At 40.4% G+C, this 15,976-nt stretch overlaps 1 protein-coding gene across 4 annotated transcripts in view; it reads right to left on the minus strand.

Moving 5' to 3' along the window:
- Positions 1–15,976, minus strand: part of APP (amyloid beta precursor protein) — a 223,254-nt gene that overhangs the window by 143,901 nt on the left and 63,377 nt on the right. For all 4 annotated transcript variants that reach the window (XM_071810212.1, XM_071810209.1, XM_065862654.2 and 1 more), the window contains exon 3: positions 7,626–7,755. In XM_071810212.1, the coding sequence (XP_071666313.1) occupies positions 7,626–7,755 (130 nt within the window). The remainder of the gene's footprint in view (positions 1–7,625; positions 7,756–15,976) is intronic.

Raw genomic sequence — 15,976 nt, forward strand, 5'->3', positions numbered from 1 at the left:
AGAGACTGAGCTTGCTCAGGCATGAGGGGCCATCCCACAACTGCAGTCTCCCTGGTACCGCTTGCACAGCAAGCGAACTATGATCAAAAGGCCACCTTGGCTTCCCCTGTTCCTAATTTTTGAGCTCTTTTTATCCTCACTAATACTCTTGCAGCACTACTTTTTGTGGTTAACTCATTTTATATACAGCACCACAGAAAAAACAGGAACATGCTGGTTTTAATTCCTGACACAGTCTGGACAGAGTTACAAGACACAGAAAACTTAGTCCAGATAGCGTTGGTTACAGAATCACAGAATGTTACGGATTGGAAGGGACCTCAAAAGATCATCTAGTCCATTTGGTCATTAGAGCAGAAAACAGATTTATCTTTTCAAGCTCCTAAACACAGAAAAAACAAAACACAGTATTTACTACAATTGGTAATGCTGTCCTTACTAGAAAGTTATGAAGAAGACTTTCACGTGTCTCTGACTGCTTCCTGTGAGCTCCACAAGTGTATGCAGCACCTGGTTCTGGTTTCCTTTGTCCATTGTAAAAAGACAAATAAGCCCCTCATTTTCTATGTTTACCTATAAGGAATTCTTTTACTGCTTTACGAGTAAGTAGATCTGCCGAGCTGTTACATTCAAGACCTCAGGAAGTTTTTGTGTTTTGATCTGTTATTTTTCTTGTTAAAACCTTGCTGCAGCTACCAAACAAGTAAAACATGCATACACCCTACAAATGCACAGAAATACAGAAGTTCAGATTTATTTCTTCTGGGCTTATTATACACAAATGTTTTACATTTACTCTTAGTCATACATAAGGGTACATTGTGGTCACCACCAGAATGCTAATTTTGCTTTATCTCTTCACTTCAGGGTTTCCACGCCTTCAGCTAGGATTGGCTAAACCAACAACTGAACTGATGTTTGGCTCGAGTGAGGAGGTGGAATCCTCCAGAAACAGATCTGTGACTGCCTGAGGAAGTTTTCGTGCTACTGGTGGGAAACCTCATTTAGCATTTCTCCGCCCACTCCCCACCTCTTCCTCCAGCTGATGATATTTGGTTCCCTGAAACATGCCAAAGGCCACTTTAATTTATACTTTTTTTAAAAATACAGTTTATATAGTCCTGCTTTGTGAAGAAAATACTTGGAAAGACAGTTATAAATCACAGCTGCTTAGAATTATAATTAAAAGACAAGCTCATTACTTGTATGAATGATCAGTAACCCAACTGATGCTTAACAGTCACTTTCTTCTCTATAATCGAAGCTGACCACAACATTCAGGCCAACAGAGTTCAGATATATATAGAAAACCATTTCTGCTCAATGAAGCATGTCAGGGCACACTCTTAATTACACCAGTGACAGAAGCACTTTTAAGAACACACTGGATGAACCGGGGCCCTAAAAGCTTGCTGGAATTGGCTCAGCCGCAAGGACGCAGACAGGATAGAGCTCTGACCGCTGGCACAGTGCCCAAGAGCTGCTCTGAGCAGCACGGCACGGCTCTGGGCCTGGGCTGGACACAGCTGGGGAGCTCTGGCCAAGACTTTGCTGCAGTGGAAGGAAGCCAGTGTGTTAGGGCACCTCGTTATCCCTGCAGTTTCACAAAAAAATGGGCCTAGTCTGCACAGGCAGCGCTTTCTCATCTGCCCGCCATCACTATACCTGAAATACCACCAGTAGGTAGGAATATTGTCTGTAAGGGAGAAAAGGAGAAAGCTGAAGTATTTCTCCCAAAGAACAGTTGTGCCTTTCAGTGTGCCTGGGATTTCTCTACCCATAGTCTCCTCACTAAGCAATTCAGATTGTCAGTCTTTATGGAGATCCTCTCCTTCCTGTCAGCTAGTGCTGTCAGAAAAACTAGACATGATGTAGTCGTGTAGGCTGAAACAAAGTGCATTTTTATATTTTAGGAAAAGAGTGTGGCATGAGGCTTGTCTGCATCACTCACGTGGCTGAGTGGAGACTGAGGCAAGCTGGAGGTGGATAGCTAAACTAGCAGGGACAGGAAAACTCTGAGACAATTATTTCATGTCAATCTGTTGATTAGGCACCACATGGAAAAGCTAGCGGAAAGCACTTCCAGGGTATCTGGAAGAGAAGCTTTGCCACTGCAGACAGAAATAGGTGCTCTAAACAGGGAGCTGAAGAAGAAAAAAAGAAGTACTGCCACGTAGCAGAAGTAAACAGGAGTTTAATAGGCTTGTGTGAAAAAAAATCCCACAGCTAGAATTGCAAGTAAACTAGCAGGTGAACCAAAAGAACTGACAATTACATGTATCTCTCTTTAAATGATTCAATGCATGCATAACCTTGGTGTTTTCTTTGGTATAATTTGCTAGGCATGAGTATCGAAACTTGCGTACACCTTTTCTTCTGACATCAACAAATGGTTAACTTTATGAGCTGTTAAGAGTAATAAAGCATGACAAGTTAGTAAATATTTTACAAGATTTCTTTTTGTTAAAACCAGAAACAGAAGCCAGCTTTTCACTGCATAACCAAACAGCAAAATATACTTGTCATATGAACTAATCCACTTGTTTATGAACAAATGATTGCAAGTAATCCCATTTTGATTGACAGAGGCTACATACATAATGATATTCCACTACATCTGGATCCTTCAAACACTGTCTGAATAGTGTTCAGCAGCATACATGATGGGATAACAAAATGGAGTCACATGTGAATGAGCCAGCAAGTACTTCACACAGCTCAGCTAATCCGAGCCCTGGTGATTCCCCTTTACCCCACCTCGCAGTTTTTTGACCACCATGCCCACAGACTGATCCACAAACATCTGTGTCATTTAGCTTCTCCCTCTCCAGGGCTACTGTGCACAACGGGCAGCTAGGCTGGGGGATATTTCACCAACAGTAAATGAAATGTATGGCTATACTTTTCTGAATAAATGACATTTATCCAAGGTATTCAAAGAATCAAGACATTGGGACAAGGATGCCCGCTCCCACCAACAAATGTGAACACAGAGTGAGCTACCTAATTTCAGAGCCCACGCTGCACAAATTTGCCAGCTTTTTTTCCTCAGGACAGGAGAGAGGAGAGAGCAAACCAGAACTGCTTATTGCCCAGTCCTGCCCTCCAGCTGCAGCCAGTGGCCAACCTCACTCCAACGTTAACACGGCCAGGTTATTTTTCAAGAACAGTTTCCATAAAACAAAGTGGAAATCATGGGCTTCTTGGCACGCCCTGATGAAACCCTGTGGCATGTCCCCACATCAAGTTTAGTCACCATTTTGGAGGGCTGCTTCTTAAAAGTACCCACTTTTTGTGTGCTGCAGGTGCAAGTACACCAGCACACAGAACCCACATTGCGCCAAGGAAGCGCTGCGGATCCATGCTCTTCTACCAGCGCATCTCACGGCTCATCGTCTTTGCCCGAGCACCAAAACACATTCATGGCTCCATGCCAAGCAACACACTCCTCAAATACTATAATTCAATCCTTTAATACTTGTATTGCTTAAAAACTCTCCTCAAACCCCAGACTTTTTTTGCCCTTGAAGACAGCAGTCAGACACCATCATTCAAGAGACCTAAATATCCATTTCTATTCCTATGTCTGACATCAGGTGGCTAACAGAGCTTTGAGCCAGAATAAGCACACACTGGTAGAGGTCATCTTCTAAAAGCAGGAAGATAAAAATAAAGATAGTTTTAAGGCAAATGCCTTCAGTGTGTTCAGAAAGGTAACTAAAATTTACTCAATTTTTTTTTCACAATAAGTGTCCCCTCTTCAACTAACTGAAACTGTACATTAATCCCCTGTGGCCCTGGAGGCATGCAATGAATACATCAGTGAATCAGATTTATTGCATGAGAACATTTTCTCAAAGCTTGCAGTTGTAAGAACATCGCAAAGCCCTGCACACAGGCACAAAATTGTATCTTAAAATTAAATTAAACCAGTAGTGCTTTTCTTCTTTGAGTTCAACTAGAACATTTTTAGGGGGCCTATTTATGTGTTCACTGCAAAGACGCATGGCTGATTCAAATAAGGGGCTTTCATTTTGCCTTACTTAAATTATTGCTTTCATGTTTTAGTTGCATCTACTTAAGAAAAGAAAGCACGAAGCTGTGTAATCTAATAAATCTGATCAGCATTACTGAAGCATACTGCTACAAATAGCTGCAGTAACTACTATCATGCACGAGTCTCAAAGAGGAAAAACTAATGGAGCAGCCAAGCACTGTAGCAACACACTCTCTACACGTCTCAGAAAGCCTAGGCTGAAGACTGAAAGGAAATGGACCATGAAGATGCTCTGGCCTGAAAGCAGACACATTTCTGTCACTCAGTGTTTCTCACCTCTGTGGAAAACAAATGTCAAGATGGAAGAAACTACAAGCTGACCCAAGATACTGAAAGTGACTCTCACAGCAAAGTAAAATTTATAATACTGAATCCTACAGTGAGCTGTCCACAGCCATTCTTTTGGCATCTTAATTCTTACCAGAGTCAATGGATTTAATGGTGGTCTACAGAGAGGGTCTACTTACACTAAAATTACTGAGGAATGGGCACTGTCAGCGCCTGACTCCTGAAATTACCCACTAGCAGCTACCACCCCAAGGACAGTGGAAGCACACAGAGAGCTGACAGGCAAGATCCAGCTTTAAAAAAAAAAAAATATCTTTTAACACTGAAGAAGTAATAAAAAAAGAAAAAAGTATTCTGAGACAGACATAGTACTGCTTACGGTGATGATAAATAAAATCAGTATCCCCATACTAAGCTGTCTGGACAGGCTACAAGATTAGTTACCAAAATAAAGGAAAACCAACATGATATTGCATAAGGTTATTTAAAAAGATAATTTTCATCGAAGTCACGATACACTGACAGACTGCATTCAACCATCTCCCTGCCTACAAGGCAGCAAGTGTATTCAAGGTATTTGACCACAACTTTTAGACTACAAAAAAATCAAAGTAATAAATTAAAAGGGTAACTGTCCAACAGGGAAAGTAAATGAACAGTCTTTGTTAAAAACCCCATTATTTTTTCTTTCAAGACTTCCTCTCATGTCAGAGGATCTGTTCATCTTATGACCAGCTTCACCACTACAAAGGCAGCGAGCCAGCAGGAGAGGACACTGCGAGTTGCTGGTACTAAGCCCAGTTTCCCATGATGGGCTGTACCCCCAGCCTCACATGTGGGACAATGACCCGCTCCTCCTGCCTTCTCCCCTCATGCAAGAAAGTCCCAACATCAACCACACAGAACAAGTGGACGGCTGCTTAACAGAGAAATTATAGATAACAGTCACGTTCACTGTTTTTCCTCCAGTCAGAGTAACTGCATGGCCACTCTTCCCCCAGTAAACTCTTGGGAACATCAGTATCCAACGCTTTTGCTTCTATCAGTTTTATTCTATTCAGAGTCAAAAGATGAAGAGTGGCATAGGGGAAGGATAATAAAACACATAAATGCAGACACAACTGAATAAGCCTCAATTATAAGGAAACCAGACCAAAAAAAATAGTATATTTTAAAATACAAAATAGCATTAATGGGCACGAGGTGCTTAAATGTCTTTAAAATTTTTGCCTCCAGCAAGGAAAGCCTACCTTGCTACCTAAGACAACAGATATTCAACTCCTGTTAATTTTTCATTCAAGACCACAGTTCTGGAAAGACACCTTAAAAGTTCAAGTCCAGTTCCTCACTCCTGCAGGGAACTGCACAGTCCTGTTCATAAATTTATGAGCTTCCATCTATATTACTTGTCTTCTTATTCCTTTTACCAAGAGACTGTTGGAGCTCCTTACTCTTGCAGAAACGTCCTTATAATTTCCAGGTTAAATTTATTCATGGCCAATTTATATTCATTTGCTCTTATGATGACATTGTCTCCTATCTTAAATCAGGTTGTGAGTTCTGCAGGGCACTGACCAAATCCACATAAGTACAGAGAGTCCTGAGCATAATAGTTCCCTGATTATAATTCATAGCTTGCTTACAATGACAAGAAATGACAAAAATTAATTTTTATAGTTGCACTAGTCTGATCTTCTTCTGCCACATCTCCAATTAGTGCAAGTGCACTCACATGGAATCTGATCAAATACATCATGATGAAGCTAAGTGAGACTGCAGTTCTGTCTCACCTCTAACAAGTTGCTTATTTGGCTCTACAAGTGTATCGACATCATGAGCTGATGTTTTTATCTTGAGCATGAAAAGCTAAAGTAAACACAGCAACAAATGGGTAGAAGAGCATGTCCCTTTTAGCATTCAAAATTTTGGTGGAAGCAACCAACACAACTCATGTAGAAGCCTGGAAAACACACAAAAAGCAGTAGGTTGCTTCCCGGTGTCAGGATTCATACTAGTAAAGGCAGGTCCTTCCTCCCACCATAAATCTTGAAATTTGGGTTCTTCTTGAACACTTTTACTCAGAATAAACTAGTTATTCTTACCTGCAGTAGCACCAAAAAATGATATACTGCAGGTCTAGAAACACCTACTTCATATCCATACAAACATCAGATCTAGAAACTTTACTGAACAATAAAATTTCCATGATACTATTTAGTATAGATTTTGCACCTCTGCTATGATATTTTGGCACCTTTGACCACAGTGGTAAGCATGCTTGTGAGTTACTCTGCAGTCCTGCCTTTGTTAAGTTGTCACACTCACTGGATGGGGACCAGGCAGAGTGTGCCATGTGTTTTACCTATGGTACACAAATGAACAAAAATTCTAGAAAGATTGCATGTTTTCTGGATTTCTTTCGTTATTTATTTCATGGCATAACTGGCCTGAGTTGCTTTCCATACAACATTTTAGCTGCTCTGGCTTAGTAGAAAAGCAAGTTCCAACTCTGAACTCCAGCATTTAAACATGAAACTAGGCAGCCAGTTTATCACAATTCAAATGGCAGGGGTAAAGCAATATATTTAAATAGCTCACAAAACAACCTCAAGAAAATGCTGTGCCTAGAATGTTAATGAAAACAACACATTAATAAGATTCTGTTTTCTGAGTGTAGAGAGACAGCTAACAGAGTAAAAAAAAAAAAAAAAAAGAAAAAAGAAGGACTGAATCTCCCTTTTAGATAGGTGAATCAATTCAAAGCACCAAGGACACAGGAGAGAATATCAAGCAACTGTTAAAAAATAAAGCTGCAGAAAGAAACACGGGACTTTATAACCTATCCTTTGCTTGCTTTCAATAAAAACAGATTCTCGTTGTCTTTCACAGCAAGAGACCAAGTACTAGATATCCAAAATACAATGGGGGGAAAAGGTATTTATTTAGGGAAAAAGATGGATAGCTTATAATCGAAAAACTGTAAACTGAGCACATACATGTATGTCTACATGGGAGAAAAAGAGGGGATAGAACAGACAGTGACAGAAATCAGGGAAGTAAGCAAAAGCCTAGTTGCAGTCACTCATGAAAATAGTATTAGGAAGAGCAGGAGTATTTCCTCTCCAGTTAATGTAGTTCTAAAGGACTGAAAAAGAGGACAAACCCCACCTCACAGAATACAGAGACGTAAAATATACTTATGTAGATTCTCTCTCTATTTAATGAAGGGACTGAAAAAAAAAAAGATCAGGAAAAAACAGTCAGAAACTCAGTCACTCACCCAAACACCTGTAGGGAACCACAATATGGGGGTGGCCGTTGCATTGCTTCCATCCCCTCTTGCACCAGTTCTGGATCGTAACTGGCTGGTTGGCTTCGACAACATTGGTGATTTGTAATTCAGGGTAGACCTAGTGTTAAAAGTAAAAAAAGAGATGTCATCTCAAGTAGTCACTCTGGGTCATGCACTATTGTTACATGTTTGTAATGTGGATATCACAATACAATCCTCATTTTCTTATATTTTCAGTCTGTATTATATTTACTTCACAGTATGAGTATGTGCACTTACCTGGAAAGCTGGTATGTTTGTTCATCAGAAAAAACACGTGGTTGCCCACTCAGAAAATGCTCATGGTAACAGCTAGCTGTCAAAATGTAACTTGGCCAGTTACATTTGCCTAAACTAAAGATCAGCTAAACAGCTGTCTAATATACCGTCTTTTCCACTCTCCTTGCAAAACTGTGCATATTTGGCCTAATCTCCATACATCTAGAATTAATAGCATGCTTTTACATTTGTCTGTATCATCATCACCATCATAGCTCTTTCCCACTGCAGTCTTCACAGTATTGACAGCCTGTTGAATCAGGTATTCAGATTTAGGTTTACACCACCAATACAAACCTATTTCCACCTTCCCTAAATTGCAGAGATCAAAGTCCTGTCTGCTCTTAATACTGCAATGCAGTTCACCTAAAACCATACCACCAGCAAACTGGATGACTGATTCATTGGCAAGCCACAACTTGGATCAAGCTACATATTTGGCTTTTTATCCCACTCAGTGTCTTTATCCAACACTTTCCACAAAGGCATCCACGTGCACATTTCAATCTCTCGGGATCATCTTATCTCACACCCCACCGCAGTTCACGATGTGGAGGAGTTTCAGTCATGCAAACCAGATTCCTCGTGGATAAAACCAGACGGGAAGACGTGTTCCTGGCACACACCTAATGGATGGTTACTCCACACCACCAGGCTAGAGCTAACCAAAGCAAAGACTGCAAAATGCTTCCAGCATGGATGCTCAGCCCCAGCTGCTTCACTCCGCACTCTCAGCTCTGATTGTACCACACCAGTCGCTAGCACAGCCTACGGCACTCGCTTTGGATTTTTCAAATCGGCAATCTATCAGCCCTAACATGACATTCAGAAAGGACTAGTCTTCCTTTGCCTTTCCTCAAGCAATCCTTACCAACTTCTGAGTATGTCAGATCTGAGGATTTAAGTGGACTGAAAACTACAAGCTACTCATACCTACCAGTGGAAAAGAAAAGCAGAAATAGGAACAAGCCCGAGGAAAAATAAGTAATTGGAGATGGTCCAAAAACACCCTGCAGAAAAGGAACATAATCCCAACTAAAGAGGGTTGGGTCAAGACTGGGTGAATTCTGAGAACGCACAACTGATGCCTGGAAAACCACTGTAAGATCCCTGAGGAAAAAGGATTTGTCTCAACTTGGTATTTCCCCCAAGCACACTGCATCTCAGTGCGCCAGTGCCTTCTGGCACTCCCCTGACCGAAGGTTTAAAATATAATCGTGGCAAAAATGAAGCAAGCAGGCTATTTAAATGCAGCTCAAGTAAAAGTTTCAAACCTTAAAAGACACTAATGAACAAGAGTATGGTCTTTTCAGATTTCAGACCGGTAGCCTCTGAATGACTGTGGCCTGGTCCACGGGCACGGTAGCAACAGGAAGTAATCAAAGCGTGATTGGAAAGACTTGGGAAGAACTTCTCATTTTCATTAAAAGACAAGAAAGCGGGCTAGCAAATTGTAAATTTGAACTATATTAAGAGGCTAATGCACAAAACAAGGCCAGGTACAATAACAATGCCAAGAAAATAACTAGAGAAACACTACTTAAGCAATGCACTTTATGCTGAAGAGACTGAACGTCAACCTTGCCTTATATCACAAACCAGCATTTTTTATTCAGATACTTCCTGCTTTGCATAAGCACATCATAGAAGCCATCTGATACATTTTTTTGTCAGCTTGGACAGCACCCTCAGCTCACTGCAGTGGATGGTTAAAGCATGTGCAGAGGCTTCAGATGCAGCCTTCTGTGCTAACCCAGCAGATGAGACACAACCCACTTAGGGGAAGTTAACAGAGTAGAACGGAAAACTTAAGGGTGAAAGTTTCTTGCACTCAGAAGCGTGTAGCTTTGCTTCGTTCTTTTTGTCAGCAGGTGGCCAGGGCTGATTACAAATGTACCACTATTTTTACACTACTCACAGAAAGCAGCTTCAGAGGAACTTGCTGCGCCCCCACCAGTGCTTCAAAGACTGAACTCTGAACCGTAACAGCAAGGTTGCAAATCCAAGGAAAGCTCCCCTTTCCTCTCCAATATCTTTATCTTTTCCCTTGGGTCCCCCCCAGTTTCACCAAACAGGTCTGTACATGTTCATGCTCTCGACTTATCACAACACTGCCAAAATAGATTAGGATGTCACCATGGCACGCAATTTCACACCTCGACTGCTGTGTAAATATTATATCAGAAGGCACGGCAGCTGCCTCTAGAGCTAAAGGGCAAGGTGCAAGAGAACAATTTGATTTTCTCTGGACACTGCCTTTAGCATCATCATGCTACCGTCATCCAAGCTCCATCAGTTTGCAGACACCACATCTGAATAATTACAGCCCATGGTTACGTAATACCAGATGCTGTCACGAAACACACGCTTGTGTATCACAGGGTCACTGACACATTCTCATCAGGCACATTTTAAACATTCCTCAGGGTTAAGCGTCACTTGTCACGTACAGAGGATGTAAATGTCTTAAATAAAGACAACTACAAAATTACACAATTGCTGGATTGCAATGTTAAAAAAGAAACTTAGAAGCTTCAAACCAATTTATGCACCCACAGGAATACGTACACAGCTTTAAAATGATAGAAAGTAGGATTCTGATCCTTGAGAACAAAGACAAACTTAGTTGCTTTCCTGAGGTGAATTTCTAATGAGCAAGACTAAACTATTACTGTAATTCCTTATCGGAACAATAAGATGAAGGGGGAGGGAATGGATATGAATATATTATTTTCATTTTCACTATTGCCCAAACCCATATTTTTAACTTCTGGTTAGTACAGTGGACCCAATTCTAAATAGTTAACAGTATTTGTCAGAAATACACAAGGAGAAAGAAATACAAAGAAGTCTCTTCTTCTGTTTCTACATCAGTTACTAAACTCCTAATTTCCTTTGACAGCTCACACAAAGCCCCATCCACCCTTCACAAGAGAAAACAGGCTTTGAATTTCATTATCAATAGGCTTACGCCAGCAACATGTATGCTCTGAGGAAAGTTCCCCTCACTAGACTTACATAAGGTATTTGCTCTGAACTGAAGTGGGACCTACTTAGTGGCACAGAAAAATGAGCCCCGTATTTATTTATAGTGTCCCTAATGAGCCACTGATCCTTCTATAGAGTCAGAGCAAGCAGCTCTAGAAAGTTACAGGAGATCCAAACTTCCAGTGTTATCATAACTTGCTGCAGAGTAATTCTTTTAGTACATTTTAAAGCAGCAGTGGAAGAAACAGAGGTCAACAAACTCTAAAAATTTTAACCAGCAATCAGAAGTTAGTGGTAGATCTTAATTTACTCCCATTGTCATTACTAAGTTTCCTTACATTTGGACTTCAGAAACAAAAAAATCTAAAAAGCCTCTGCACTCAGGCTACTCAGAATTCAATGTAATCTTGTTTACATTTGTGTTTATCACTACCAAGTCCAATGACACATGGATTTAGGACTAAAATGTACATGTGCTTAATGAAAGAAAGGGCTTTTTGATCTGTCTACATACAAAGCTGTTGATGATACAATGGTGACAGTGTTATGACAACCTCAAATATGTGTAAACTAACAGGAGATTTGGGATTATTTTGAAACAAATCTGGGAAAAAAAAAAAGATATGAAGTTAGGGGGCAGAGAAAACAATTAAACCAAGACTTGGATGGGCCACCACCACCACAGCCATCACTCCTGCCTGTGAGAAGGAAGGAGACCAGCTGAGAGGCCTTTTGGCACAGCCAGTCCCAGGCCCCTTGCACAGGATGGGGATGCCATTGTGGGACTACGGTGGGTCCGTGGATTCCCTGACGGAGGGCATGGGAACAGAAATTAGCCTTGAAGATATGAAGGCCTACCCGTGAGAAAGATGGGAGTAAAGGAGTATCCGGAGATGTTAAGGATGTACCCGTGAGAGAGAAGGGAGTAGAAGAGTAACACTGATGATAGCAAAATTAGCCAATGAGATGTTACTGCTGTAACTTGTAACAAATAGTGAAGAGACACATGAATTGGTAAAACTGTATAAAAATGCACTTGTGGCAATAAATGGCATCTACTACTTTCATCCTGGAAGAACTTGGTCCATGTCGTTTGTCCATCTCAACCACGACAGGCCATTTGAGGAAGGATGGCTGGGGCAGGGAATGACAGCCAGGGACCAGTGTCAGCTGCTGAGGGCACACTGCAGGCAGGAGCCAGGCATGGCTCCTCCTGGAACACCAGGACCAGCAGTTCAGGAGGACTTGGATACACTGGAAGGAGTTCAAAGAGTCATCGAAGAACAACGAGATCACCACATATTCCACATGGAGAAAGTGCTCAACTCCATTTAGCATGGCCAAGCCTGGCTGCAGTTTACAATTCCCTCCAGAAATTTAAAATTTGTTGAATGTCTTAACCTGTCACATAAACAGCTAAGAAGAGGGAGTTGCTGAGTGTTGAGACTGAACAACTGTGACCCTGAGGGTGTTTCTCCAAGTAGCCTACCCACTACTAGAGGTTTCTCTGTTTAAACAGGAAACACCTACCTAACAAGAACAGTCCTCAGCTACTGCAATAATACTTGGAAACACATCCTATGAACCATGCTAGCTGTCTTTGATGATCGCCCTGATTCATACAGAATCACAGCATGGCTGAGGTGGGAAGGGATCTCTGGGGTCATCTGGCCCCACTCCCCTGCTCAAGCAGGGCCACCCAGAGCCAGGTGCCAGGACTATGTCCAGATGGCTTTTTAATATCTCAAGGATGGAGACTCCATAGCCTCTATGGGTAACCCCTGCCAGCACTCAAATACCAGCATTAAATGCAACTGAAATCTCTGAGAGATATACTTTTTTTTTTTTTAAAATCAATCCCTGATAGATAATTATATAGATAGGTTTCTCTACCCAGGCATACACGCTCAGCAGAAGCAAACAAACTCTATACATCTTGGTGCAATCTTGAAGTAATACTTCACCATAATCGTATGAGACAGAGTCATCACTGACACTAAAAAAAAAAACATTTAGATTAAAAAGCATAGTATTTAACCTCTTGATATTATTCATTATGCCACTCATCATCTAGAGTAATTCTGACCGTTCAGAATATTGCTTCTTTTATCATGTTTTCAAATAAATTTTTGAAAGGTTTACAAGGTTAGCTGGCGACTAGGTGGTTAGTGGAGCTATTTCATTTTACTTCTGCATTTTTTATTACACAATTAAAACACCAACAGCAATAGAAATAAGAGTATATAAATCTTGAAGTACTACCATAATGTATATGATTGGAATTAAGAGACACAGATTTATTCTTACTTCTGCTTGAAATTAAGGATCTTTTCCTGCATATTCCAAAAGCAGAATCATCATAGGGAAGAGAAAAAGATTCAGTTTTAGAGTAACAAATGGTCCAAGTTAGTAATGGAGTATTCTCTGACCACAGAAACCATTCAATGGAACACACATATGCACACACTTGCACATAACACACATAGACACACATCTCTTGTAAAATGCAGGGTGGCGGCATATTTTAACATGTATTTTAAAAAAAACAAAGGAAAAAAACCCAGTATCTTAGACTAAAAACTATAAAGCGTAATCTGGAATTGGTGTAGATCTTCACCAGCAATTCGTAATGGCAGAGAACCTGGGCAAAAGGCAAAAGCAAAATTGTTTAAAATTAAGGTGCAAAAATTAACTTGTAATCAATTGCTTTTTTTTAATTTGAACATCTTGGTATTTTTCTCCAAAGTGCATCCCACATCAGTTTGAATTCTGACTGTTCCAAATACCAGATGTCTATCAATTTAATTGCCACCGAATGCTGCATCAGTCTGGAGTGGACACATTTTCTTATTATAATTTCCTTCTATTCTTTTTAGTTAATCCTTCAGTTGTTTGCTGTACCTACTCATGATGTCTTGGTTTATCAAAACAATTAGAACAGACATTTGGTTTCTAGATCTTCCTTTTACCTTAAGCTTCAGCACCTGGCACAGCAGGACTTTGATGCCAGCTTGAATTCAGATGTAAGCCTCAACTCTCTACTCTCACAAAAAGAAAAGGCTCCACAGTTGCTCCAAAAGCACCTTGTCCAGTCTCCCTGCAATGTGCCACTGAAGAACCGGTGCTATTGTGCCTCCGATCTGACAGGTATTTATGAGCTGGCATTCTGCTTGAAATCTGTCCCAGGCAGTCAGTGAGAGTATGTGCATTAAAAACTGAATGCAAGACTGGCCATAGAAATGTTAGAAAGGAATATTCATACAGATAAAAGAAATTAAAAAAAATACTGCTGTAAACAGTCAGAACAGAAATTAGGGTGGATTCAGCAGTTGCATCTTTAGCAACTTGAATCGTTTGAATGGTTTGATTTACTTAAAGAAAGGTGATGATAACTCAAACTAGGATACAGTTTGATTACATCCAGACTCTCCATGTCCGCTCTCCTTCCTCACAATTCCCTGAAAAAAGGCAACCAAGCAAGTCTGTCTGTGGACAAGTTCCCTTCCAACTGGACCATGAAACTTTGTACTTTGAATGTTCTATACTTAAAATATTTGTGTTACTTTAACATTGCGAGCCATTCACAGAAACGTTCAGACAATTTGCTTTTTAAAATTGTAAACAAAAATCATGGATGTGACACAGGTGACTATCTACCTCTGTGATGTAAATGGACAAAGACTTTTTTTATCACTTCAGTGAAGTACTCTGCAAAGTGCAAGCACAAAAGAATACACATATTTAATAACCAGTGTCTAGGAAGACTGTGGTCTTAATACTGCTTGTGGAAAATGTCTTTTAACAGCTAGTGTATCTGAAGGATAGCTAAACAACACTTCAACTACAAAAAAAAACCCCAAACCTTCAGTTCCAGATTAACAAATGACAGTTGGGTCAAAACTATTTTTATTCCTTTTTAGAGTATCACTTTAAATAAACATATTTAATCCTTTTGAGGATTTTCCTGTCAGAGAGCAGAAAGCAACCTACATGTTAAAACCACAGAAAAACAAAACACCAGTTGCTTCCCAGTATTTCGCATAGATATGTTACGAAGAACAGTAACAAGCAGACACACTGCTCTCATTTGTCAAGAGTTTGGTACATCGCCTCAGAGGAATTATACTATAACTATTTCTGCGTGTCCATGCACAATATCTCTGCAAACTTTCTGATCTATGACTTTGGAAGCAGCAACACTGCGGAGTCCCAGCTGTTCCAGATGAGCTGCAGAAGTCGAGGCATCACATGAGCAGCAATGACACAAGCAAAGCCAGCCCTGACTTAAATACCCTGTGTTCTCAATCCTGCAATCTGTATCTGCAAAACAAGCGGCTCTACACATGCAGTTATTATACATCTCATGTCAAAATATTCTACTTTATACTGTTTTTTACAACTACTTCTCTATATGACTATAGAGGATATTAGGATAATGTAATTTTATATATTCATCAATATTCTAAACTCAGTATTTGGACTTCAGAAGTATGAATTTTTGAGAGTCTGGTTACTTTTTTTTTTTAGTTTCTGCTGCCAAGTCATGTAACTTAAAGGCTAAAAATGATGTCAAACTAAAAAAATCATTGAAAAAAAGACTATAAGCCTCAAACTCTTGTGCAAAGACTGCCCCTTGACTGTCTTATTTACAAATAAAGGAAAAAGACATTACATTGCAGGCACTTAAAACATGCAACTACGGATGCTTATTACCTTTACACTCCCACTCACTTCAACCAGCTGTCCTAATTTTTTTGCCTGTTTCTTCAGCAACTGCTGTCCCAAGTTAAGGTTTTTAACCCTTGCTTTGTGTGCCTCTGCCCTAGCTCTAACTCCTGATTAGACGTGTAGGCTTACCAGGTGAAACAACACTCACCGTAACCATACAGCACAGCAAGCCTATGGTGCATCAGCTCTGCAGTCTTCTCACATGGTTAAAGGCATGGGCACAACCCCTCTACCAAATCAACAGGTAAAGCAGAGAAAAGAAGCTGCGCAAGCTTTAGAAAGATTTTAACACACCAACACAAAAA

This window comes from Patagioenas fasciata, chromosome 1 (genome assembly GCF_037038585.1).
Source record: "Patagioenas fasciata isolate bPatFas1 chromosome 1, bPatFas1.hap1, whole genome shotgun sequence".
Taxonomy (NCBI): Eukaryota; Metazoa; Chordata; class Aves; order Columbiformes; family Columbidae; genus Patagioenas; species Patagioenas fasciata.